General features: G+C 33.4%; 3 protein-coding genes and 1 pseudogene across 13 annotated transcripts; 1 reads left to right on the plus strand and 3 right to left on the minus strand.

Moving 5' to 3' along the window:
- Positions 1-10,473: 10,473 nt before the first annotated feature.
- On the minus strand, positions 10,474-15,992 carry U1-70K (U1 small nuclear ribonucleoprotein-70K). 8 transcript variants are annotated; one of them, XM_078304926.1, is made up of 12 exons: positions 15,802-15,992; positions 15,597-15,711; positions 15,393-15,472; positions 15,212-15,287; positions 14,927-14,991; positions 14,634-14,696; positions 13,226-13,307; positions 12,709-12,856; positions 12,295-12,363; positions 11,877-12,188; positions 11,036-11,327; positions 10,474-10,729 (listed from the first exon to the last, which is right to left on the minus strand). In XM_078304926.1, exons 1-11 carry the CDS (start codon positions 15,898-15,900, stop codon positions 11,036-11,038), a joined length of 1,401 nt encoding a protein of 466 aa, XP_078161052.1. In that variant the 5' UTR covers positions 15,901-15,992; the 3' UTR covers positions 10,474-10,729. The 8 variants fall into 8 exon arrangements, with proteins under 8 accessions (XP_078161052.1, XP_078161053.1, XP_078161051.1 ...); XM_078304927.1 differs by having other exon boundaries at positions 10,474-10,749; XM_078304925.1 differs by having other exon boundaries at positions 12,700-12,856; positions 15,802-15,964.
- A 557-nt stretch (positions 15,993-16,549) lies between these two features.
- Positions 16,550-22,779, plus strand: MAP1A (methionine aminopeptidase 1A). Of its 3 annotated transcripts, none has more exons than XM_078305139.1 (17): positions 16,550-16,679; positions 16,794-16,857; positions 17,830-17,880; positions 18,100-18,273; positions 18,355-18,430; positions 18,620-18,667; positions 18,759-18,803; positions 18,911-19,010; positions 19,624-19,675; positions 19,761-19,802; positions 20,337-20,398; positions 20,487-20,585; positions 21,248-21,321; positions 21,422-21,491; positions 21,593-21,658; positions 21,843-21,931; positions 22,475-22,779. In XM_078305139.1, the coding sequence occupies exons 2-17, from the start codon at positions 16,799-16,801 to the stop codon at positions 22,550-22,552; spliced, it is 1,185 nt and encodes a 394-aa protein (XP_078161265.1). In that variant the 5' UTR covers positions 16,550-16,679; positions 16,794-16,798; the 3' UTR covers positions 22,553-22,779. The 3 variants fall into 3 exon arrangements, with proteins under 3 accessions (XP_078161265.1, XP_078161267.1, XP_078161266.1); XM_078305141.1 differs by having other exon boundaries at positions 16,582-16,667; XM_078305140.1 differs by lacking the exon at positions 16,550-16,679 and having other exon boundaries at positions 16,680-16,857.
- Positions 22,780-24,152: 1,373 nt separating this feature from the next.
- LOC144556584 (wall-associated receptor kinase 17 pseudogene) lies at positions 24,153-25,484 on the minus strand (annotated as a pseudogene). The gene has a single exon (XR_013512481.1). The product of XR_013512481.1 is annotated as a wall-associated receptor kinase 17 pseudogene (transcript).
- LOC144556467 (wall-associated receptor kinase 17-like) lies at positions 25,462-26,984 on the minus strand. Its single transcript, XM_078304820.1, has 2 exons — positions 26,035-26,984; positions 25,462-25,875 (listed from the first exon to the last, which is right to left on the minus strand). Exons 1-2 carry the CDS (start codon positions 26,942-26,944, stop codon positions 25,613-25,615), a joined length of 1,173 nt encoding a protein of 390 aa, XP_078160946.1. The 5' UTR covers positions 26,945-26,984; the 3' UTR covers positions 25,462-25,612.
- Positions 26,985-27,042: the final 58 nt, after the last annotated feature.

The raw sequence follows: 27,042 nt of genomic DNA on the forward strand, positions 1-27,042 counted from the left end.
GAGACAGAGCTGCTAGCTGCTACTGTCCAAAACTATACCAAACACCCGTTTCAGAGTCAGAAAAGTGAGTTATGGTAGAGAGAGAAACACAGATAGAGAGAGAAATAAAAAGACGAGAGAAAAATAAAAGCTTCATACTTTTGATGATTTGACATGTCTAGTCAGAAGCAGAAGGGCAGGAGCAGGTGCGGCAGAAGGCAGTGATGATCCTCTTTATTCATCTCTCTTCCTAGTTTTTCTTTCTTTGTCTATTCTTTGCTTGCCACAAAATATCACAACACTATATACCAATGTGAAAAATAAATTGGAAAACTATGTGTGTGATTTTAACCAACAACCTCTAAACATGGCTAGAAACAGTACTACACTGAAAGGTAGGGGGTCAATTCAGAATTTTTGTCAGAAAACAAAAAAATTATTGAATCAAGTTTAAATAGCTAATTGAATTTAAACTCATTAACTAATTAGATATTCGATAAAAAAAATATGTTTTAACTTATACTTTTCAATTCTATAACTTGTAATTTCTTATTCTCTAACATATAATTCTAATTACCAATAGTAATTCAAGAAATTTATTTTAATTTTAACCTTAAATTTAGTCCGAATTACAAATCAAACATCCAGATGGGGCAAAAAAAAATTCAAAGGAGGCAAAGTCAATCGAAATATCCCGATCTCCCACTAAAACTCAAAATCCAGAAGGACAACTGTCCCCTTGGTACTATGTGGATCCGCCTCTGATGAAAGGAACGCGAATTTAAATATATTGATAGTGTTTTTATTTTTATTATATATAACCAATAACCAATAACATGTAAATCAATGTCCAAAATAAATTGGAAAACTATGTGTGATTTCAACCAATTATTTCTAATATGGTTAGAAGTACTATAGTGAAATTAAGGGACGCAGATTTAAATATATAGGGATTGATATAATTTTTTAATTATTTTAACTAATAACCAATAACATGGTTGTCACAAATTTAATATCTCACTAGTAATCAATGTCCAAATTAAATTGGAAAACTATGTGTGATTTAATTTCAACCAATTAATGTTGTAAGTAACATGGTTAGAAGCTTTATAGTGAAAGGGATGCGGATTTAAATATATTAATAGAGATTGATAGTACTTTTTATTATTTTAACCAATAAAACTAATAACATGGTTACCACAAAATTTCTCAAAAGTAAATCAATGTTTAAAATAAATTGGAAAACTATGTGTGATTTCAACCAACAACCTCTAACCATGGTTAGAAGTACTATAGTGAAAGGGATGTGGATTTAAATATATTGATAGGGATTGATAGTATTTTTTTTTTTAATTATTTAGAACAAGTTGATGGTCGAGAAATAGATTTATGTTTATATTATTATGATATGTGATTGTTTCTCAACAAAAGAGCACTTGATAATTGGTAGAACATGTTATCAAATTTCATCATTTATATTGCATGATGTGTTAAATCATGCGTATATTGTTGGTTTTCAAATTTAATTTTTATTTTTAATCATCATCAAAATTGTTAGGATAAATAATTATTAAGTGGTTCTTTTTCAGATATTTAAAATGAGATCATATCGATACTTTCTAAATAAATGTCTTACTTTTAATTAATTCCTTTCCTGTCAAAATAAAATTTTATTACATATGTTAAATCAGTACAATCAACAATAACAAGAAGAAAAATATCATTTTAATGACATCAATTTTGGAATTTTGTATGAGTTATGATAAAAAAAAAATCAAGTCCATTTTTATACATTTTTTTATAAATTTTAAAAATTAATTAATTATAACATCTTTTTAAGTATCCACAATCAGATTCTATGCAGCACTAAAATCCTAAGACTAGTCACAAAAATTCTTCTTAGTCAAGCATACTCTTGAGTATTCTTTTAAACCCTGGTATAAAATATAATTTCACCCCATACTTGCAATATAAGACATTTACTATCTTCTCAATTTGTATTTGAAACGGAGGCCTCATGTTTTGAAGTTTTACCTTTTATTTCCTCTTTGTTTTTAAGGTTACATTTCAATATTAATTAATGTTTTAGTAGAATTTAAACTACTTGATTATGATTAAAGAATTGCAAATAAATTATTTTCTCAATCCCAAACAGCTAGGCTTTCAAATTAATAACTTTAAACCTGCTATATATATGAATTTAATTTCTCATATGCAAAAAATACCAATGTCAAATCTATGACTTTCTTGCTTTAATAGATACAATATATAGATGTGTGAAATCTATGACTTTCTCTCCTTAATATAAGGATACAAGTACATATATACTATTAAAGTGTGGGTAAGGCTACGGTGCTACGGCTCAATATTCGAGTTTTCAAAATCCAAACCGTCGATCCGAACCGTTCATCTTGTTCTCCATATTAATATGTGTTTGGAGACCAAATTTTACATTTTTTGGAAATTTTTTACTATTTTTTTAGATAAGTAGAAAATCAAATATCTGAATGGTGCAGAATTTTTTAGATCAACTGATTTTCTACCTATCTAAAAAAATAGTAAAAAATTTCCAAAAAATGTAAAATTTTGTCTCCAAACACATATTAATATGGAGAACAAGATGAACGGTTCGGATCGACCGTTTGGGTTTTAAAAATTCAAATATTGAGCTGTAGCACTGTAGCCCTCTATGCAACCCATATAGCACTTTAGCCTTAATGAATAAAATATTTCAATTTTCCATCATATATAATTGTTTAACTATAATAATGAAGGTAAACAGATCAAATGTTTTTCTATTAAACATCAACTGAAAAAAAATAATAATAATATTAACGACTAAATTATGAATTTACTTCCAATTGCAACAATACAATCAGTTGCATATATATATAGGAATATACTTAAAATGGAGTCTCTGTTGCAACTCGGAATGGAGAAAAATAAACTAGAGAAGCATCTTGACTATCTCTAAGCTTTAAAATCTACTTTCTTCAGTTTTGAATGCTTTATTTAATGCAGAAATTGGAGGACCACGAAATAGATCAATTTAACAGAGTTGTCGTGACCTGACACCAATCACTAGTCCATGAATGGCAATCCATACAACTTGTCAAGCTCACCTAGCTCTCCTTTGGTCGACTGGTATAACATTATAACTATAACATTTTCTGTATATATTCTAATTAATCATCTCACTGACAATATATGTATAGCGTCGCATGAACTAAAACCATACAAAATCAGGTCCCCACACATTCAATTAATCTATCCAAAACATGAGCCCTCATAGAATGATATATAATTCGCATGTGTTAAGTATATATATTTGATGTGGTGTGTGTACACACACATGATGTTCCAACTAACTTGTAATCAGGGGCGGATCTTAAGATAGTGTACGTAGCGGTTGGGGATCGATGTTTAACCAGGATGCCTATGTTGTGAGATACCGCACTTAATAGAATGAGCTTCTAGCTAGCCAAGCTAAAATAAATTCGATACTTATTTGAATAATTGGATAATTCAGCTTTATGATTTGTGCCATGTTAAAAATGACGATGCATATATATCATTTTATCTAGTAGCGTACCGCATTTGATCATGAACTCGCTTAGCAACCCATAATTAAAAAAAAATCATTATGTATAATTAAGTATTTAATTTTTTTGGTGTGTTTATATATATAGTTTAGTTCCTCATGAAATATTCATGTGTGTTTGTAGTATAGTGGTTAGAATTTTATTTTGAGCTAGATTGTGAAAATTTAAGTTTAAATGTCAGTGACAACATCTCATGAATTTACACATATTATGTATTTTACGTTTGAACCTCTCAATATAAATTTTATATTTCCGTTCTCATGTATTGTTGAATTTTGACTAAATTAACATACATATATACTGCGAGTAATGTATCAAAACACATATGCATGCAATATATCAAACATAATCTTACATGATATACAAAATATAATTGACGTGGTACGTAACACATAACGTGTCATTTCTAAGCGTATTGGTATTACCAATAAAAGTATCTGTAACGATACCGTCAGTAAAATGCATTTTTATTCTCACGGATATTGTTCTATTCTTGTAGTGATATGTGCTGATACAACACAATACATGTACATTAAATTGAAGAAAGATGACTATAAATAGTATATATATTTACATGTCAAATTCATTTTCTTGAAGCAGACAACATTGCATGGAGATGGTCTTCAAAGAAAGCACTTTTTATTCAATCATTATATGAATTTTTAAGCTTTGTGGGTATTAAATTTACTGAATTTGATATCCTTATGGATATCTACAATTCCTTTCAAAATTAAACTTTTTATGTGCATGGTTAGTTAGAAAAAAATAGGATATTAACTAAATATAACCTCATTAAGTGGGGTTGGATTAATTGGCTCTCATACATTTTCTTTTTGTTTAGAAAATGTGCATTCATATTTATAATTACTTGTTCTTATGTATTACAAATTTGAACTTGGATTGCTAAGTTCAACAGTTTTGGATTTAGTTGTAAATATGTAAAAGAATTGTTTAATTAGATACATATATACCCTTAAAAGATAAACCATTGATTAATTGAATTAATAAAAGAGGCAGTACTATGGGCTATATGTATGGTTGGAAATAAACAAATTATGTTTTAAAAATACAACAATAATCCCTATACAATCCTTAGCTGCAAAAATAATTTCATAGCTTCTTTTTGGTGTAAAAGTAGAGGGGGAAATGTGTTCTTTAAACTCACACTTATTTGAAGCTTTTGATACAAAGGAATTGGTATATATATCCCTTTAGGTTTTACTTGGTCATTTATGTGGAAATGGTTTACTTGGTAGTTTAATGCTTTAGGTTTTATGAATGTAAAGGAGATAGGTACCAAATACTTGGTACCATATCTTTGTAATTCTGATTTCTATGAATGAAATCAATGAGATTATGACCTCACTTCAATAAAAAAAAATATATATATATTTACATGTCAAATAGAATCATATTCAAATTCTGAAATAAATAGTAAAAAACTAATATTCTACAAAATTTTAATATATAGACCACATTGAACTGATTGAATTTGGACCATTAGCATATAAACAATGATAAGTTCATCATTAGTACATTATTAACAAAATATGCTAACAATCTAATAAATTTAAAGATTTTGTACAAAATATGCATATATTGGTTTATTTTATTATTTATCAAACTTTGATCTAAGCAGACCAATAATTTTTTACTATTTTTTATGATTTATGAAAGATGACTTAAAAATAAAAGAAAATTACCAATATATTAAGTCATTTTTGTCATCTTTTATAAATCATAAAAAATAGTAAAAATAAGTTCCCAAAATAGTAAAAGTTGGTATTCTACAAGTTCATTATGTTACCAATTGACTGAACTATTTAGATCGAAGTTTGAAGTTTATATGCTAAATTTTTAAGACAATAGCACGAAAAGCCTTATGTTATCCATATCACCTAAGCCTTACTGATCATTCTATATAATTTTGATAAAAAAAAAAACTATATTGAACAAGTTAGATCGACCGCTTAGACATGAAAAAGCAAGGTCTGAACCTTTAGTATATCACATGAAATGCTAATGTTAAGTACATTAGCATAACTCATATAATTTCATTTGCATAAAATGATGGCAATTTAATGAACAAGTAAAGTTAATTATTTTCAAAATAACAAAATTTAATGTTCTTTTAAATTCAAAATATCAATTTTATATATTTTTATAAATACCTTGTAAATTATAATTTTTTCACCACTACAAAAAAAACCTACAATTGAAAGGCCGAAGTAGGAAATAAAGCACGACATGTGCAATCACATACACAAAATGGACAGGCACGTTGACATATTATATATATGTCGTGCTCTCTATCAGCTAGCCAAGATTCGCTTGTTTTGACATGACACATGTCGTTCAATATGAAACGACATGGCACCTAATTACGCTTGGAAAATGCATCATATGAATTTATTTTCTACTAAGTATTGCACCCAAAAAAAAAAATACAAATAAATTCTATTCGAAACAATCCATACTCATCATGACATGAAATGAAAATCAATTGATCCCAATATTATCAAATCGTTGCAGAAGTATTTATTGTTCGACTTACATTTTTTTGTATAAATTTGAAGACTAGCTCCATATATACCTTTTAATTAAAAAGTTGTTTTTTTTGTAATTATATTAACTGACTGTTATATAGGTACACATTTCAATAGAGTTTTTTTTAATTTATGCAGGGCAACTATCATATACAGTAATACAAAACTATTTTGAGTTCTATTGCAGTGTTCTTTATGAATAAAAAAATAACATGTCAAAATGTTTACCTGAAAAAACAATGGCTTAATCTCAAATAAATAAAATTGTATATATTATTTGACGGCCCAACTATTTGTTTAATATATTATGAAAGAAAGCTTAGAATTTTAGCTTGAACAAAACTATATGTAGAATATATTCTCTTGTTTTTTACATGTTTTTCAAATTATTTTCTTGAGCATTATATATATACGCTGTTATTTCAATAATAAAAAGGACAAGCATAGTAAAGTAAATTTTAATGGCAAAAATAAGCAAGTTGTACTTTCATGCAACCCCATTTTTGTACTAAAAAGTTGTACTTTTGGTTACATGTGCAAAGTCCATAGAAGATCAAAACATGCAGCACCAATGAAGCATGCCAAAATTTTCTCCACTAATTCCTTTTTCTTTTGGTTTTTAAGAGCAACTTTCTCCATTTACACTAAAGCCTGCGGAGTCTGGAAAATGCTGCACCAAAAAAACAGAAACAAGAATTTTTGTTTCTCTCTATGAAAATTAAATGAAGCAAAAGGAAAACCTCTCTCTCTCTCTCTTCCTTTAGCACTTAGCTTGTCTTTCTCTAGGTTTTAGCTGTCCATCCTATTCCTATATGCTGTTGTGTTTTGCTGGGCTTCATTTATGAACCTATATTTATAGCTAGCTTATGAAATGTTTTATTTTATTTTATTTTTCTAAAGTACACCGCCGTAGGTTATTAACCTTATTCATTGGAGGTTGTGTACAACATATATATGCATAATCATTGAATTGTTCATATGATCATTAAAACAATTAATTATTTATATATATACCTCACTTTTGTTTGCTTTTAGAGAAGAATTTGTATGTTCCATTAAAAGCTCATATTAAAATTCCGAAAGGGAAAGGTTATATATATTGACTATCAAAACCATCTTATTTAAAATATGTTAATGTCTTATATATTGTCTAGAGGTGTTATCGGGTCGGGTACAGTCTAGATACTATTATATTTGCATCCGTATTCTAAAAGTGTTTAGATCTGAATTTCAATGCATACACTTATTATTCTCAAATCGGATCAGATCTGTGTTCAGATATCATGCACATCTAATAGTAAATATTTTGGATCTATAACTTATTTGTAAATTATCAGATCCAATTCAGATCCAGAACAAATACATATTACAAGTTTACACCTCAAAAACATTTGAGAAACCCTTGACAATCCAGCTATGTGCTCAGTTCATCTTTTACAGAACCAACTACTGCTTAGGCTCCGCTAAACGCTAAGTATCATTTGTCGCAAGTATGGTACGTGCATCAATGGATATCTGTGTTTTGTTCTCTAGAGCACTTACCATGCATGACCTGTATTATATGTTTATGTCTCTCCTCTTAATAAATTAATTAGCATGTAAATGTTCTGATTCGCTAACATATGTGATTTAATATGTGATTTTTAAACGGATAAGATTAGAAAATTCTGCAATTGTGATTTTACGTGACAATGTATGACATTTATTGTGTTAAAGTTTGTATATAGCTCTCTAAACACTCGTTACACTAATTTTCTTCGTACAATAATTTCTTTATATTAATGTTGTCATATATAAATGTAATTAATTGATAACATTTAAAATGAAAAAAATAAAAGCGAGTGGTTCAAAAATCAAAATATTAAAAATGAACGAATCTTGGGCCAGCTTGATATATATAGTATTATAATTAATGATTTATAAATAATGGCCGAATTATTAAATCACCACAAGAGCTATATAGCCTATATCCAGTGGATTCAAATAAAATAATTGATTTTTGGGCTTTCTCGTTTTCTGTTTTCTGTTTTCTATTGGCCTAATATTATCCAAAAAAAAAAAAAAGTTGTAATAACTTTACTTGGCAATGAGAATGCCGAAGGGAGTCATGAGACATATTGACAGAATGCGGAGGAATTTCTTATGGAAAGGGATGGAGATATGTAAGAGCATTAATTGCTTAGTGAATTAGGAGAAAACTTATGATCTAAAGGCGAATGGGGGTTTTGGAATACTTGACCTCTCACACCAAAATGAGGCGTTGCTTATTAAATGGCTATGATCTATTAGTCACAAACCGGATGTACAGTGAGCTCAAACACTGAGACACTTGTATAACATCACAAGACCAAAGAATATATCTAACTCCGGAGACTGTTCTTTCTTCCTCAAAGACCTACCCAAGCTACTACCTTTTTTTAGATGCTCCACTCAACAGGGAGGGACAATCTGGAGATGGGAGAGCTCACGCATCTTCACATGTTCATCGGCATACAGGGTAATGCACAATACGAGGATCATTTCTGAGTACAATAGGGTACTATGGAAACTGAAGGTACCAATGAAAGTGAGGATTTTTGTATGGTTGCTGTTGGATAACAAGATGTTCACTTAGGAGGTTCTTATTTCTGGGGCATGTAATGTCAACCATGGATGTACCTTATGCTCCAATGGTATCATTGAAACTAGGGACTACATATTGTGGGACTGTACCTATGCGACACGAATCTGGAGGGGGTTTTTGGCGAATTTGAACCTAACCTACACAATGGGGGGAACGGTGGTGGATATCTGGTGGTTATCCAGTAGAGGACGCACCAAGTCGGATAATAGGAAATGGGATATAGCATGGTCGACAGGTAGGGGCAGAGCCAGACTTTCAAACTATGGGGTCACAATTTGAATGGGACATCAAGTATATAAAAAATTTGTATTATGAATGGGGGGTCAATTTGACAGTTTCATAATATTTTCTATTAAATTATATGGAAATTTATCAATAAATACAAAATTTCTAAAAAAGAATGAGGGTCAATTGACCCCCATTTATACTTAGTACCTCCGCCTCTGTTGGCAGGAGTATGAGCCTTGTGGAAAAAAAGAAACAAAAGAACTTTCACAGGAAAGACAACCACCGACTGTGTTGATAAATGAAACGAAAATGGATTTTCACAATTGGAAAAACTTTGTATAGTATTAGCAGTAAAATAGGGATGAGGACCACACTAGGAAAGCTACTAGTGGGTTTTTTTTTAGTAAATAGTGTGATGTAAATTCTATACGATATAAACTGTTTTTTTATCAATACATCTGTTGACCGACATTTTGTCGACCTTCAAAAAAAAATAACGTTGCATGGCACGTTTAGCAGGATTATTATTTTTTATTTTTTATTTTTTATTTTTTATTTTTTTATTTCACGTTTAGCAGGATTCAATAAACCGTTTGGTGACAAGTCAGTGCTAAATTAATGTCATAAAATTCAATTGACCTAAGTGTTGTAATGTAGGGGCCCCAAATAAGCACGTGGCATTCGCCCAATTCCATTGCAAAGGGAAACAACTGGCTGGTCCCCTAGACCCAGTACCAATATATCAATAGCTCAGAAATAGACAGAGCCCTTTTAAATGAATCCAAGGGGTACTATGGCTAAAATCTCAAGTTCGTATGCCCTCAATTAAATTGGAAGTTTTTAATTGCAAAATACTAGTTAGTCCTTCCAAAATTTCAGTTGACACTTTTAATTTCACTTTTATAAATAGAGTGTAATTGTAACCTTTCATCTCCACTTTTCACACTCTCACAGCCAATCAAATGTGTTGCCATGACATTGATAACAATTGCTAATCAATTGCATGGATGTAAGAGTTTCAAAATTAAATTTAAAATTACTTTTTCTTTACTTTTTAAAATTACTAATTAATTTCTTTACTTTTTAAAATTACTAATTAATTTCATTCAATGCTCTTAATACTTAAAAAAAAAAAAAAAAAAAAAAAAACCAGCACCCTTGATACGGACTGTCCGATCAAAATTCAAACCAATCTGGCCCAACATACAGAGGCCCTTTAATATTCATTCTAGAGCAGATCGATCGGTCAAAATACAAACTCAAAATTCGAGTTACTTTCCTGTATGCAAGCCTTCAATTATGCACGTTATTCAGATTTTTCAAATCATTGCATTTACAAAAGTTGGATTTCTTTGGGATAATTTAAATTAACATCTCAATACAACATTACCGAAAAGACTTGGAATGCAAATAAGAAATACATTATTGTAGGGCCAAATCCAGATAATCAAACCAATAAAGAACAACCAAAATATCCAAAAGTATAAGACATTAATTGAGTACCACAACTTCAGATTAAAATTAACCTCAAACCAATAGCATGTTCTACAATTTCCAGCATAGCCAAGTCAATAAGACAGCACAATAACATACAAATTACAGAAAACATCTGTTGATGATCCAATCGAGAGAGAAGTTCCAATAATTATTACCTAAATTTGACATCAATGGAAGCAAAATTAAATTCTTAACTTTAAGCAGTTGGCTTCCAGTCAAAAAGCTGCCGATCACTCACCCTGCAGCAGGAACTTCTGACCTCGTTTGAAAAGTGCTGTTTTCATTAGTACCCCCTAAAGGATAATATCAAAACAAAAACAAAAAACCATATACATCTTGTGTCTAAAGTTCACAAGTTTTGCGTCCCCACTGAGGATAACAAATGGAGTTAAGGGGATAACTCTTATTCCTTGGGACAGTAAGGACAAAAAGTTATCCCCTTACATATTACCCTCCCAACAGAGCCTCAGGAATTCCGTCTTAATTCCTAGGAGGAAAAAACTTCACCAGAAAGCAACCCAAGGAGAGTTAAAAAAAGAATCAAGTACAATTTGTGTTACCTAATCCTTGCGGTAATACCCGTAATCACGCTCATCATATGCCTCGCCTTCCTCTGGGGTTTCATGTGCTCCATGATTAGCCTCACCATTATACCCTGCATCCTCCTTACCATCATATTCATGTCCTTGGCCATGACCATAGTTGTATTTGGCATCATCACCTTGCTCGTCATACTGATCAGACATCATCACATCCCTTTTATAGTTGTGCTCGGCATCATCATGATCAGCACCATGACGGTCTCTTTCACGGTCACGGCTTCGGCTGTCACGGTGGTCCCGGTCACGATCCCTGATATCACAAGGCACATTAACAAAAACTAACAATACTGGAAAAAGATTAGAAAGATCTAACCAGCTAATCCAACGAGGTAAAGACCAGATATGTAGATAAAAACAGAGGATGTATGATTCAGGCAACTAATATATGTTTGGAGAATTAAGTTTATTTGTACAAGTAATTGCAAATATGTTGGAGCACTGTTGAAAAGATATATAATTAGCAACAGTGGAGATTTTTCAGAATCAACAAAATCTGAAGAATCAAAAGAATCAGAAGATTCATATATAAATAAAATATATAGAATAAGATTTTGAAAGATCAAATTATAGAATTTTATCCAAAAAAATTCTACCTTTTATTCCTTGGAAAATATATATATGAAATATTTGAAAAAAAAATACTTATTGCATTATTATTATGTTTTCTATTGCTTGACAACATTTGAAACAAAAATAGTAAATAGTTTAGCTAACATATATCTAACAAATATTCTAGTATATGGCACGTCCTATGAACAAGTGATATGTAACATATATTCTACCCAAAATGAGTCTTTACCTTTCTCGATCGCGTGATTCACGGCCCCGCTCTCTGTCACGTTCCCTATCCTTGTCACGGCCCCGATCACGATCTCTCTCACGGTCCCTATCCCTATCACGTCCACGGTCACTGCGGTCCCTGTCTCCTCTTTCACGGTCCCTCTCACGATCTCTATCTCTTTCACGGTCCTTATCGCGTGGCCTATCACGCTCCCGTTCACGGTCGTCCCGGTGATGTCTATCTTCCTTGTCACGAGTCCTGTCATGGGACTGCTCACGGCCACGATCACGATCTCTCTCCCGGTCTCTTTCACGGGACTTCTCCCGATCCCTTTCACGGGACTTCTCCTGATCCCTGAAATAAATAAATACTACCATCAGACAATGTTTTTTTTCTCTTTTACTGAAAAGATTTTACAGTATATGACAAGCATTACCGGTCTTTGTCATCTCTGGCCCTAGGCTCCTCCGATCGAGTGCGTGTTGATGCTGCCACTTGCGGCTCCCTGGCAGAATACAATTATCTTTATTAGTTTTATGGCCACATAACAAAGTTCCAAGTAAAAAGTCAGCTCCCAAATATATCACTTAACCAATCATTACCCTATTCAAATTTCTAATTTCTAACTGTTTTCCGATCTAATGCCACTTAATCAGATCCTAATTTGGGAAATATGAATTATGGAACAAAACTGACTTGCCCGTGCAGGGGACTCATAACTGCAATCAAATTTTTTGCTCTATCCCTGATCACTACTCAAAAATGACCTACAAAGACTTGGTTCACCTCCTCCAGGTACCAAATTTACTATAGAAATACAAATAGGACAATTAGAGGACACAGTAAGTACTTGGGAGCTTCTTCACCGGCCATTCTACTTGATCCAAGCCCCCCACCTAATCTTCTTGGACGCCAGTTAGGGACAGTTCTGCCACGCTCAACATCCACCAGCACCCTCCGGCTATCGATCTTCCTCCCATCAGCTTGCTTATAAGCATCTATAATTTGACCAAAAGAGAACATAAAAGTCAATTCACCTAAGAAAATTTAGAGTCGTAAAGTCCAGTGTTTTTTTTTTGGAACAATGTAGAATTCTTACCACTAGGCTACAAGCACATTTGATCAATTATGAGGGGGGCTGAACTATATAAAAACTTAAAAGAAAAAAAAATTCAATATATAAAATTAAAAACATTAAAATCATTGGGCTGAACTATATAACCCTTTAGGATGCACTTGGGTCTAGAATGGAGTAACAACATACCATACAAAATGGGCTAAGGCTAATGTGGTACAAGCAACCAGATATAGAGAGCCTGTATCTGTTAACATGACCCATAAGGAAAAGATTAAATTAGACAACTCACTCTTCATATCACGAGTATGCATGAACTCAATGAAGGCATATCCTCTGGGCTTGTTTGTGTTCTTGTCAGTGATGACGCGCACCTGAAAAATTAAATAACAATTAGCCAAAATAAAAGACGGGACACGATATCACTACGGACTAAATTTTACATATTAATTCCTATCTTATTCTGGAACTACTGTATCCTAGATGGCACGACAGACAGGCAGAAAACGCCTAACTAGCCGTGCTAACCTTTTAAAAGTGAAGAGCCGGCGCCACTTCAATGAATCCCAGCATTTCATCAGACTTGCGGAAATGAGGTGTCGCGTGATTCTTTTTTATATAACCCCCCTTACCAGGGTAATTTTTGGAACCCCTTACCAGGGATATTGTTGTGAAAAGGAAACAAGGTATGCTAATAATATATGAGGATTTTACCAATACGTCCATCGAAGAATGTTGGGAAGACCTCGTTGAAAAATTCTCCTTACAAACCATGTGACTTTGAAAATATTTAAAAAATAAGATACAACTACCTGAACTACCTGCTCTATCATCAGCAGCAAAGGCAATCACGAACCAGTAGAGCTAATTATAAAATTAAACATTTAGCCCAGAATGCAACACCAATAGCTTTTCTCAACCCCACCAGAAAGAAAGAAAAGAATAATATATAATATAAAATATATAGTATATAATAATTTGAATGGGAGTCAGCTACCAAACTTTCAAGCAACATAGATCTATACCAGGAAACTCCTTTAAGCTGGTATCACTTTGACCTTATTCATGAAAGGCAATCAGACAAGATACCCCACAATTGATATGGAAAATCAAAAGTCACACCACTCCAGGAGGCATACCTTGCAGTAAGTTTTTTGGAATTTACTTTAATTTGAGTCAATAACCCGTTTTTCCGCAACTTTATGATGTTAAATTTAATATAGCCACTACTTCTCTGTTTCGAAAATAAACAAGAAAAGCATACAAAATAGAGATGTAGAAGTCCAGGATTTGTAAGGAATAGTATTATCCAATAAAGTATTGATTGTAACTTCAAATAACATTTGGAAAAACGATGCATACCAGTCTCTTGTTCCATGTTGAATATACTCTCAAAAGCAAAAGACAACGGAGGAAAGTTGTGTCGAATAAAACTTTCAAGGTACAGCAGCTAGTATAATTCAATCTCAAATTGATTTTTTCTTGACACTTCCATAAAAACTAACGCAGAAGAGTAAAGCTAGCATAATCAATGTCCTTAATCCAGTGAAATCTTTTTCTTCCTTAATAAATAATTGCTCAGTTTTAGTTTTGTAAAAATTAGGATAATTTTCTACCAGCGGTAACGACGCCATGGTTAAGACCACCTTACCAAAGAGAAATAACTTCACCTTCCAACGAGATTTCTCTCGTATACTTACCCTTTTAATAGGCCCATATGCTTCAAACTCCCTTTTGACCCTATGCTCTGAAGTCTCGTAGTTCTGTAAAAAACCCGGCAAGCAAATAAGAACAGAATAAGATAATTCAGTTCTGTATTACTTCTGTCTTTTGGTAGTTATTTTGTTATTAAAATGACCCATTCAAATGCACCAAAGTATTGACAATTTAGTGTGATATATCATTTTACATCAATTGTGGATTCTGTTCCATTATGAAACACTAGTCTGATAACTATGTTAAAAAATTGGTAATAGGAAGCACAGAAGCTTACCAGTCTCGCCACAAAAAGTGTCTTATATGGGTCTCCTGTCGTGTTAGGATCGGTAAGCGGGTCATCTACATCCACAGTATAAAATATCAGACAATATAATTGCATATCTAATATTACTATGCTGGATTCAGAAGAGTTTTAGAGTATAAAACTGATCGGTACCAGATTCATTTGAATTCAGAACACAAAAACTGCCTGGGGAATCAGTCTTAATTATCCTATAAGATTCAATGCTGAACCAGTATGTTAATCCTTCAAACAAGAGAAAATAAACCAAAAACTTACACTTCTCAAGCTCTTCGGCAGCCTTAGCAGCACCTTTCTCGAGCTTATTTTGGCGAATCCTAGCTTTCTTTTCCTCCTGCATATTGCAAACAAACAAAATAGACGTATCTTCTTAACCACCATTTCAGTTTTCTCCACAATTTCTGTATAATTAAAATCAAAAGGACTGATAGGACAATACCTTGTTTTCTACCTTCGGCACAGGTGGAGCATACTCCGGATCTTCTGGCTCAGCAAACTTCGCCACAAAACTAGCAATACCTTCAAGAACAAGAAAGAGCAATAGTAGATCATGTTAGAATTGTTTATATTTTATCTACTGAAAACTAGGATGAGACCATAGGTGCTAATTACACTTTAAGCTAACTAGTGTAAGAGATTTTACCAGAGTAAGGAGGCGCCTTCCTCTTTTCCACAGGAGGCTTGTGCTCTAATGGCGGCCGAGGTTCAAACAGCTTCAAGAGATTTGGAGTGAGACCAGTCGGATGGCTCTGCCCAATCTGAAAAGGAAATCAAGCAAATCAAAACTAATTCAATCAGATCGCTGTCTAGGGTTAGGGTTTAACAGCAAAGATAAATGAGAGGCTTACGAGCTTGAGTTGAAGAACGTTGGCGCGATTCTGTGCCTTGGTTCGAGCCTGTACGGCCGCGTCATTGTTTCGCATCATGGCCTGGTTGAAATCCGCCATCGCTACTCAGCGAGAGAGAGGCGGCGACTGCCGATTGAGGGAAGACTGAAGAGTGAAAAAACTTCACTACACGTTGGGATCGAAAGGTAATAGAGAGAGTATGGGCTAAGATGTGCTGGTGGGTACAGCTATTGGGCTGGATAACAAATCTACAATTATGCTGCGAATATCTTTTTATTTTTCGGCCCGTATTGTATAGATAGCCCTGCAGATATTTTGGGATCCGTATCCTCCCAGGTACCTGACTCAAGAAAATTACAAATGGACGGTCGAGATTAATTATATCTGGACCAAACTCAATCCGGTACTTATGAAAACCATAGGAGCTTGCTTTGAAATTCGTTCCAAGTTAAATGAACGATTCAGATTTATCACTTGTACCTCAGGTACCTGGGGTGATTATTGATTCGAGATTTTGGACTTTGACAAGGGCTCCATTGTTAAGTGACGAACCTAATCCTCTGTGGTAATAGAATATTTAAGATTGGATTGAGCCGTCCGATCAGAATCCGTGCCAATCCGACTGAGGTGGAATGCACGGGTTTCCTTTAATATTCGTGCCGAAACAGATCGGACGGTCTGAATCTAAACACAAAATTTCTGTTACCTCAGGGGATATAAATTCCAAGTGCATTCCCTTTGTTTGTATATTAGAGAAGCTTATTTTCTTCTCCCCTTTCGATTCCTTTGTATAAAATTCCACTCTCCCATCTCTCCTTTCTCCACCTAAACCCTAGCCCACCTCAGTTTCGTTTTATTTGCATGAGGTTATTATTCTTGTAACGATTTTGCTTATTCGTTGTTAGATCGAATACATTAGTCTGATTAGTTCAATATCCATATTTTTTTTTTTGTCATTAGCTGAGAAATTTTGTTTATTTTCTCTTTGGCAGAGGCGATGGCAAGCTCAGAATCTGGTCTCTCTTGTGCTCGTTGTGGGAAACCTGCTGTTCTCCAGTAATTTCACTTTCCTTTTCTCTCTTTTTGGTGTTTCTTCTCTCTCAGAATTTGCCTGAGAACTTTCAAATTGATTGCATGATGATTTTAGTCATGAAGGTGTTAGTCCTAGTAATTGGAATTGCAATTTAAGGAAGGATATGTTATATTAGTATAACATGTTACCTGAAGATGCCATTAGTATAGCAAATCAGCTTTGGTTAGCTTATATGAGAAGTTTCAGGGGTAAATTATATTTGGATGCATGAGAATAGTATTAATTTGGGAATAGTGAGGATAAAATCCAAAAGCATTTCATTCTCACCGGAATAGCGTAACCCAACATTTATGTGGGAATAGAGAATTACCAGTAATTAGATTAGCACTATTCTGAAGTATACAATTCAAACAACATTTGCACTTATTTAAATAACACAAGATTAGACTCATCTTTCTCTGTACTCGCACACTAACCCAAGTAGAACCATACCTTTGATGATCCAATTGCACTGATAATGATACTAAATTGTCATTTAGAATCATTTTCACGGACTTGTCTAGTAAGCAACGTTCAAATTTCAGTTTGTTCAATGAGATCAATCCTCTTCCCCATCCAATAAGCAGATGCAAGGGACATTTCTCTATTTCCCTTCATTTTTCTCTTGTTCTCACTTCTCCATTACCTCATACCTCCCGGATCCTTCTCAATTCTCTATGTACACCTCTCAATTGTTAGATGAAAGATGAAGCCATGATCAATTAAATATGAGTAACCATTTAGTGTAATGGTGTATATTTCAGTGATTTCCTACTATGTTTACTGAAAAAATGCTTGATTGATTCAAAAATAAATTATCAATTATGCCCTTCTTTCCTTTTTCCACAATCCCAATTTTCCTATGTATAAATGGTGTACCTAAGCTTATTTACATGCAGCACTTTGTTAGATTCTTGGTTCTTACACTTATCTGTTTCGTCCTTTTTTATTTATAGATGCCCCAAGTGTATGGAATTGAAGCTTCCTCGTGAAGATGCTGCTTTTTGGTTAGTTTATAAACTCTATACCCTGTTTCTAAATTTTGCGAACACAAAAAAAATTAGAACTGCAAAACCATGCAGATGTTCATTCTGTTGAGAAATCATTTCTATACCTGCTGTACAAATTACTATATTGTGTAAATTTATGTGCAATCATCGTCCTTGTGTGATGACTTATTATTTACCACAATTCCTTTTCTTGTTTACATTTTTTCCTGTTGACAGCACGCAAGAGTGTTTTAAGGCTTCTTGGAGTGCACACAAGACTGTTCACACCAAATCGGCATCTGGTACAAATTTGTCAAGTATCTCATCAGCGAAATCTCAATCAGGTTGGTTGTACTGCATGAAGAAAGGCCAGATGCGTAGTTCTAGGCTTCCCCATTTCGATTGGACTGGGTATTCTGCTCTCATTTCCTCCATTTCGAATGAACTGTTATTACATTATTCTTTTTTCTAGAGTAGTTGATAATTTTGTAGGCCATTGAGACCATATCCAATATCAACGATGCGGATGGTGCCAGATAATATCGAAAAACCTGATTGGGCCTTAGATGTAAGGCCACTTATTACTTTTCTCTTTTCATTAATAGTAGTGCTTATACTGAGAAAGAGAATCTACACAGAGACCTTTCTTATAAGTCCTGATACATGCTTTCTTAATCTGTGCTTTTTTTTTTTTTTTTTGTCAGAGCTGATCAATATTTCTCTGTTAATTGACCATTTTATTTTCTTATATTTTCAGGGAATTCCCAAAATTGAGCCGAACAGTGATTTGCAAACAAGAGTAGAGGTTAATTTTTATTCTGCGCATGTATTATAACTTAAATTTTTTGAGAGACAGCTAAATGTGATGTTTTATTTTTATTTTTTTCAATCTAAAGATCAAGACTCCTGAACAAATTGAAAGAATGAGAGAAGTATGCCGGGTAAGTTCTGCATTACTTGAACAACTCTCTATCATTAGATTTTTTTTTTTTTTTAAATAATAAGCAAAAACAATAATATGTTATTTCCCCCTCTAATTAATGAATAGATTTCAAGGGAGGTGTTAGATGCAGCAGCCCGTATAATTCGACCCGGAATTACAACTGATGAAATTGATCAAGTGGTTCATGACGCCACTATTGCTGCTGGTACTAGTGATCATTTTTTATAGGACCTGATTTATCATTTATTTTTCATTTGTTGAATGCATGAAAGGGATAAGTCTTGTTAAGACGTAAGATTTTAGTGTCTTAAACAGTCTACTATATAAAAGAATACTTTTGATGGGACCTTAGTTATATTGATTATTTTCACCTTATGGCTAATTTTGTTATTATTGTTTTCTTTGTATGTTAATTTTGTTATTATTGTTTTCTTTGTATACTCAAAAGATACATGAATTGCAAATTTCAACAAAATATTTGAACGAAGATACTCTTTTTTGACTGGTAAAAAACCTAGAGAAAATTTAAAGATACTTTTAGATTGTTCTTTTGATATTTCATAAAGTCTCAAGTCTTATAGTTGATCCTGTTTCAAGAAGTCTTAATGAAACCCACACATGTCAGCACAAACTGTTGATTCTGCATTATTTTGCTTTGTTTTGTTTTAACCAAGATTGACTGAAATATATAGATTTTCAGTGAATCTGGTTTCAAATGTACCAAAACAACACATAAAATTCAACATGTCCGATTGTTAAGTAAAACCATCTATTTTTACCTTGTTAATGTCATAAAATTGTTGTCTTCTTTTCTTCAGGAGCATACCCGTCGCCTCTGAATTATCATTTCTTCCCCAAGTCATGCTGCACGTATGTGTTTCTTTATTACTAAATTTTATTGTTGCAATTTTTACCAAACCTGAAATGTAGTAAATTAGTTTATTGTTGTTCACAGGTCAGTTAATGAAGTCATTTGCCATGGAATCCCTGATGCCAGGTTTTATTAATTTTAATCTGAGAGTGAGGCTATGGTACTATGCATAGCTCACAATGGTCAATACTATGGATCCATATCTCTATCTCCAAAGACCAAACAGTCGATCTAAACCATTCAATATGATCTTCATATGTAATTGTACTTGGATACCAGATTTTACATTTTTTTTAAGTTTTACTATTTTTTTAGATAGGTAGAAAATTACTTGATCGAAAGATTATGGACCATCCGAAAGTAGTGATTTTCTACCTATCTAAAAATATTGTAAAATAATTCTAAAAAATGTCAAATCTGGCCTATGAATACATTTTCTTATATAGCTCATGTTCAATGGTTTGGATTGACTATATGGACTTCATAAATGAAAATATGGATCTATAGTACAGATTGATGTGCGCTATGCATAGTACCGTAGCCTCACACTTAATCTGATTATTTAACTTGCTTTTGCAGTGTGATTGCATGGTAATTTTTTTTTATGGGATTTATATACAAAAGTTACAATTTCCATTAACATAAAGTTCTCCTTAACAGGCAACTGGAGGATGGTGATATTGTAAATGTCGATGTAACAGTTTACTACAAGGGTTTCCATGGTAAAAATTTAGTAAGCCTGTTATTATATATGCATTGATAATTTGCTGTAATTTGCTATAATTTTTAACTTTGCTGTAATGTATATAGGTGATTTGAATGAGACATATTTTGTGGGTAATGTCGATGAAGCGTCCCAGCATCTGGTTCGATCTACCTATGAGTGCTTGGAAAAAGCTATATCTATAGGTGACCATTCTGAATTTCTTTGAATAAAAATATAATAGGCATTTTTGCGTGCCATTTTCTATTATGCTTTAAAACAGGAACAGCTGAGTTGTTTGCTGGTACATGTATCAACCAAATGAAACCTATGTCAAGCATATTTAACCAAACGAATATTCAGATCTTTTGTATACTACTAGTATAATAATAACCAACCTGTTCTTTTGATGTAGGATTTTCACTAGTACTTATTTTTTAAAGAGGAGGGTTCAAATGCCTCCATGTTTTTGTGCCTCCATCTCTCTCCACCATTTTCAAAGTTCAAACAGTCGATCCGAACCGCTCAACCTAACCTCCATACTAAAATATGTTTGGAGACCAAATTTTATATTTTTAGGAATTTTTTTACTATTTTTTTAGATAGGTACAAAAATACTGTTTTTAGATGGTTCAGATTTACTGATTTTGTACCTATCTAAAAAAATAGTAAAAAAATTCCTAAAAATATAAAATTTGGTCTCCAAACATATTTTAGTATGGAGGTTAGTTTGAGCGGTTCGGATCGACTTTTTGAACTTTGAAAATGATAGAGAGAGATGGAGGCACAAAAACATGGAGGCATTTGAACCCTCCTTTTTTAAAAGCATATTAACAAATTTTTCTTTTGGCTTTGTCTTTTGTCTCAGTTAAACCAGGAGTTAGGTTTAGAGAGGTTGGTGATGTGATTAGTCGACATGCTTCTATGTCTGGTCTCTCTGTTGTAAGTGGGATTAGTCAGAACCCTTCATATGCGACTAATGACTAATAATTGTTTTTTCGCAATTTGTTGACATCATTTTTTAATTTTATATCATCTGTAGGTAAAATCTTATTGTGGCCACGGTATCGGAGAGTTATTTCACTGTGCCCCAAACATTCCTCATTATGCAAGTAAGATGTGTAATTTATATCACTTCTTGGTCATATCAAATCGAACGACTTTATCCATGCTTTAATTTGCTGTTTTTTTTTTCCCCCTCGATCTATTGCAGAGAATAAAGCAGTTGGCATAATGAAAGCCGGTCAGACATTTACAATAGAGCCCATGATTAATACCGGTTAGTCAATTTTGTTTACTAAGAAATAAGTGCTGTTGATATTTTGTTGGCGCATACTGTTTGACCTCAAATTTTTGTACATTTTGTTTCCCTGGCTGGTTTTGTATTTATTTTTTCGGATCTGTTAACATTCTTGATTCTGATTCTTCTTTGTAAGAGATTTTAATTCTAACTGTTAAATCAGGAGTTTGGAGAGATCGTCTCTGGCCTGACGGATGGACTGCTGTAACTGCTGATGGAAAAAGGAGCGCTCAGTTTGAGCATACTCTTTTGGTGAGTGTTTCTCTAAGATCAAAATTAAATCTTTATTAATTAGGCACTGATTTTATTGGTTACATCCTCTTAAAATCAAATGTCACTGGTTTTGAGAGTAATTTTTGTTGAATGATAACAAATAAGTGTACTTGACCTCCTGTTCATCAATTACATGTATAGTTTTGTTTTGTGAGGTGCTTTTCCAAATATCGACTCCATAATAATTGTTGTATTTCCAACTATCCCCCTACTCTGTTGAGATGTTTGCATATAAGACCAATGCAAGGAAAATTTTAGTTTCTGTGAAGTGCTTTCAGCTTTGTTCTGCTTGTAGTATTCAGTTTTTAAAACAAATCAGATCAATACTAGTATTGATACATTTCTGTTATAATTTTGCAGAGAATGAGTTGACAAGGAAAAAGTTGCAGTTTTGTTAATTTTTCTTGCCTTGATTGAAAAATTGAATAAAATATTACCACCCATATCTAGCTTATATTTTAGAGCAAGTTACAGGTTATGGTTAGCATTTTCACTTACAATGTTTTATTTAATATATTGTAGGTGACTGAAACTGGGGTCGAAGTTCTGACAGGTCGGTTGCCTACTTCACCAAATGTATTTCCATGGTTGAGTTCTTAAGAGCATCTTCAAATTACAAAGAACATGGCGAATATTCTTTCTCAACATAATACAGCCTTGGCAAGTTTTTATTGATGGGGAATAATTCAGTTTTGTTGCATTTCTTTTATTGTTTGCTGGATTTTTTTTTTCTTTTTGGATAATGTTGTGCTGAGCTTCAAGTTATTTGTATTACGGTATTTTAAGAAGAAAAAAAAAAAGAACTTGTATTATCAGGTCTTACTTTACATTATCAGAAAGAATAGTGAAGGAAAAAAGTGACGTGATGCAAGTCATATAAGTCATATCACGTTACGGCATTTAATATATGGTCATATCGTGATCATCACGTAGCTAGTTGTGTAATTTTTTTATTTTAAGTTAATTCATAGAAAATAATAATAAAATATTGCAAAATAATTATAATAAAGAAATTGATTACCTAATGTGTTATGTGATGTGATCGGATCAATTTGTGTAACATAATGTGATGTGTTTTTTTTTTATCAAAGAGAAACATTACATGAATGAACACGTTATGTACTGACACGTAACATAATGTGACGAAATTGATAACAGCATGATTAATTTAATCACTTTCTTCACTAACAAATAACACTTGATACATTCTTAATTTTTTTTTTTTCCTTGTATTATATTTTATTTTATTTTAGTACGGCAATTAATTGGACAGAATAAAAATCATAACGGTAGCAAATTATAAAATTGAATCGTTCAAATCTTCAACTGACCGAATAAACCCGAACTGTTTTGTGAAATTCTGGTGGTTCAGTGCTCTGATGGGTAAAGATATTGACAGTGTAGTTTTTGCTTTATGCCATGCAGGTACAATAGAATGAAAACAGCACTGTTTATCACTCGTGCACTGCATGAAGTAAAAGCTGCTCTGTCAGTATCCCTGATCCATTATTGTAGCGCTCTAAAATAATGTTTTGGAGCATTCTGTTTGGGGGTCTTATTTACACTTATGTTTTCTTGATTCTAAACAAATTGTTCTTTTGTTCATATTCTTTACTCTCAATCTTGTTCTATTGCATGAATCTCGAACTTTTTACAGTATCATCACTTATGTTTTCATGAGGTTTTATAAGTTGATAATTAACAGTATCATCACATAAGTCCAGTGACCAATTGGCAAGTGTGCCTAACAGTATCAATGATCAATGCATTAGATGGCATAAACCTGATGTGAAATTATATTAGATAATGTATATCGTTAGCAAAAAAATGATGGTCTTAGTATTTCAAAAAAAAAAAATGTTGGTTCTGCAAACAGTTGTTTGGTAAATAAAGTAAGAAACAGTCATGTTTCAGAATAAAAAAAATGGAGATTGAAGGGTATTTTAGTCATTCCCCAATAGATAGTCAACGGGTGTTGTTTATGCTAACATTTTTTACTTCATTTTATCTGCACTGAGATAAATGCTAGATATAATGAAGTGATTCGAGATTGATTTTTGTACATCAAATCAAGCAACAGGCTCGAACTGATTTTACTATTTTAGAAGCCATTACTTCAACTCTTACTCTCATGCCAAATAGCCAATGTGCCTTATCTGCTGCTATTAAAATAAAGGCCTTTAATGAAACTTACAACCAATTTGAATAGTATAGTTTCAATAAAGCATGCAAAAGTCTCATGCCCAAGTTCTTATTTATATCTACAGCTGAAATGCTTGTAAAATTTACAGTATTATCTCGGTAGGTCCATGGATGACAACATGTCATCTTCAAGGCTATATTGTTTTGTGCATTCTACAATTTCTGAATTTGATAGGTTCCCTACAACAGGCAACTGCTGAATTTCTTCATTCCCTCTATGACTCTGTTGGTTTCGCATCCTCCTTAGTGCCTCTAATTCTAAAGCAACTTCTTTCATCACTGGCCGCTCTTCTCCTTTCGTGTTCAAACATTGCCTTGTAAGACGTGCTATGGCGTAGAGTTCTTCTGCTCCAGCCTCACTCGCAACTGGTGGATCAATGACTTGAAGCAAGCGGCCCTCATCAAATGCAACTATGAAGTACATTGCTAAATTGTGAAATTCCTCTGGCCGAGCAAAAGAGATGGGTTTATCTCCTGTTAGCAGCTCAGCAAGAAGAACACCGAAACTATACACATCACTTTTTTCTGTTAGTTGGCTTGTTAGGAAATATTCTGGATCCAAATAACCAAAAGTTCCTTGAATGAGAGTAGTGACATGGGTTTTATCAAAGGGAACAGACCTTGATGCTCCAAAGTCTGATACTTTTGCGGTTAAATTTTCATCGAGGAGTATGTTGGAGGACTTGATGTCTCTATGGATTATTGGAAATGATGCTGCTGAATGCAAATAAGCTACAGCTCCAGCAATTTCAGCCGATATTCTCAAGCGGCAATCCCATGCTAAATGGTATCCTGAATTTTGGCCGTGAATAAGATGTAAGAGTGTTCCATTAGGTATGAACTCGTACACCAATAAGGGAACTTGAGTCTCCAAGCAACACCCTAGGAGCTTCACAACATTTCTATGGTTAATCTTTGAAAGAATTATGATCTCGTTAATGAATTGCTCAATTCGATTCTCATCTTCTATTTTAGATTTCTTAATTGCAACCACTTTTTGGTCCGTTAAAGTGCCCTTGTATACAATACCATATCCTCCTTGGCCAAGAATATTATTTTCGCTATAGTTTTCAGTAGCCTTCTTAAGTTCTTTCTCAGTGAAGATTTTTGTTTCTGAGTTGATACCTTGTGAAGCTAACCTTTGTTGCAACAAGTGTCCTCCATTCTGTCTGAAGAATTGAGTTCTCCTCTTAACAATCTTTCTTTTCTGCAAACACCAAGCCCAAAAGGAGCAACAACAAGATATGACCAGAACTATAATCACAAGCCCAATACCTATACCTGCATAGGCTGCATTGCAACAAAGAATTTGTGAATTATCATTTGTTGACTATATTTTGTAAGTGCTTTAATATGTGTTGTTTGCTTTTTTTTATATTTTTCATTTTCATTGAATATACCACCAATTTTATCAGTTGTCATGCCACAGCTGTAAATGATGTTTGTCAGTATGTTCCTTTATTTATTTACTCTTATGAGAATACATTCAACAATAATGATATCACTCAGAGACAGACATAGACAGAGAAGAAAAGGCATTGATGAGAAAAATGAGAATTGCATACCGACAATAGGAACCCAATATATCTTGCTGCAACCGGTTCCATTTTTTTTGCCATCACCAAACATTCGTGAAGGGCAAACACATGTGGCACTGCCTTCTGTGTTGATACAGTGTCCAATACAGGGGTTAGTCTCCGGATACTGACATTCATCAACATCTACAGAACCCACAAAAGATATACAATAAGCTACCAGAGACAAAGTCAGCTATACAATAAGCTATCTTCTAGAACTCTAGATTTTAGAATGTAGCTCTCAAGCTGCTCTAAGATTATTAAACTTGGCATACACACACACACACACACACACACACTTACCACTACAACCACCTTGAACATAAGGATTCCCTTTGTATCCTTGGCTGCAATTACAAAAGTACCCCACACCATTCGGTGAATCATGGCATTGACTGTTATTCTTGCAAGCAAAAGAATTTACATCATTCTTGGCTTCCTCACAGGACTTGTCTCCGATTGCCCAATTTAGAACTGCAACGTGCACAGCTTGGCTAGCTAGAAAGTACTCCATGTCATCAAAGTGTGCTCTTTTGAAAGAAAACTCTTCGCGCGTTGCAAAGAATGATGCACTACAATTTGTGAATCGATTGATTCCTGTATTCTGAACTTTATACAAATTCAGTTCAAAGCTCTTTAGGCCTCCTGGTCCTGGTATTGGAATCTGACAATACCCGAGACCATCAGTTGTGCTGCTAGGATTGCTACAAATTGCCACACAAGGACTTCGGAACTTCCTACCACCACCATTATCATCTCTAACAAAACCTTTTAGCATTACAACATCATCACACCCTATCGCAACGAAAGTTGTATCATTTGTCGACAGTGTGAATGGAGTCCCAGTCAGATTTAGCCAGCCAGTTCCACGGGTAAGCACTTCAGTTTCACTATCATTACACTGTTGGTAGATTGGTCCAGTGAGTATTCTCACTTGACCCTGCAAAGAAATGTTTTGAATGAGATATGTACCAGTAGGTAACTTAAGCGAGGGCATATAAGATTTAGTGGAATTTCTTGTTGTGATGCTTGTGCAAACGATCTCAAAACCATCTAACGCAACACCCGGTGCTCCAAAGGGGTACGGAACTGTGTTGCAATCTGAAATGTAATCTATTGCACCTCTGCCATGTGCCATGGAATTGAGGGGCATAGATACAGAGGTGAAGCATATCAAAAGTGAGAGGAAATTGGAAAGCCAGAGGAGGTGCATAGTTGTCTTGTTAAAACTAGATTAGTGCTGCATGTGTTTCAACTGCAGTCTCTGAGATGTCATATATACTAACAACAACATGCTGCCTTTTTATATTC

This window comes from Carex rostrata, chromosome 7 (assembly GCF_964058835.1).
Source record: "Carex rostrata chromosome 7, lpCarRost1.2, whole genome shotgun sequence".
Classification (NCBI taxonomy): domain Eukaryota; kingdom Viridiplantae; phylum Streptophyta; class Magnoliopsida; order Poales; family Cyperaceae; genus Carex; species Carex rostrata.

What these genes read in the sequence shown, in the direction of transcription:
- U1-70K (XM_078304922.1), bottom strand. Translation starts at nt 15,900, where the DNA reads ATGGCGGATTTCAACCAGGCCATGATGCGAAACAATGACGCGGCCGTA. An exon ending in TGCCGAAGGTAGAAAACAAG is followed by an intron (nt 15,288 to 15,392) that starts GTATTGTCCTAT and finishes TGCAATATGCAG; the next exon opens with GAGGAAAAGAAAGCTAGGAT. An exon ending in GCCAGAGATGACAAAGACCG is followed by an intron (nt 12,213 to 12,294) that starts GTAATGCTTGTC and finishes TATTTATTTCAG; the next exon opens with GGATCAGGAGAAGTCCCGTG.
- MAP1A (XM_078305139.1), top strand. Translation starts at nt 16,799, where the DNA reads ATGGCAAGCTCAGAATCTGGTCTCTCTTGTGCTCGTTGTGGGAAACCT. An exon ending in CCCCATTTCGATTGGACTGG is followed by an intron (nt 18,274 to 18,354) that starts GTATTCTGCTCT and finishes ATAATTTTGTAG; the next exon opens with GCCATTGAGACCATATCCAA. An exon ending in TTACTACAAGGGTTTCCATG is followed by an intron (nt 20,399 to 20,486) that starts GTAAAAATTTAG and finishes TAATGTATATAG; the next exon opens with GTGATTTGAATGAGACATAT.
- LOC144556467 (XM_078304820.1), bottom strand. Translation starts at nt 26,944, where the DNA reads ATGCACCTCCTCTGGCTTTCCAATTTCCTCTCACTTTTGATATGCTTC. An exon ending in TGTTCAAGGTGGTTGTAGTG is followed by an intron (nt 25,876 to 26,034) that starts GTAAGTGTGTGT and finishes TGGGTTCTGTAG; the next exon opens with ATGTTGATGAATGTCAGTAT.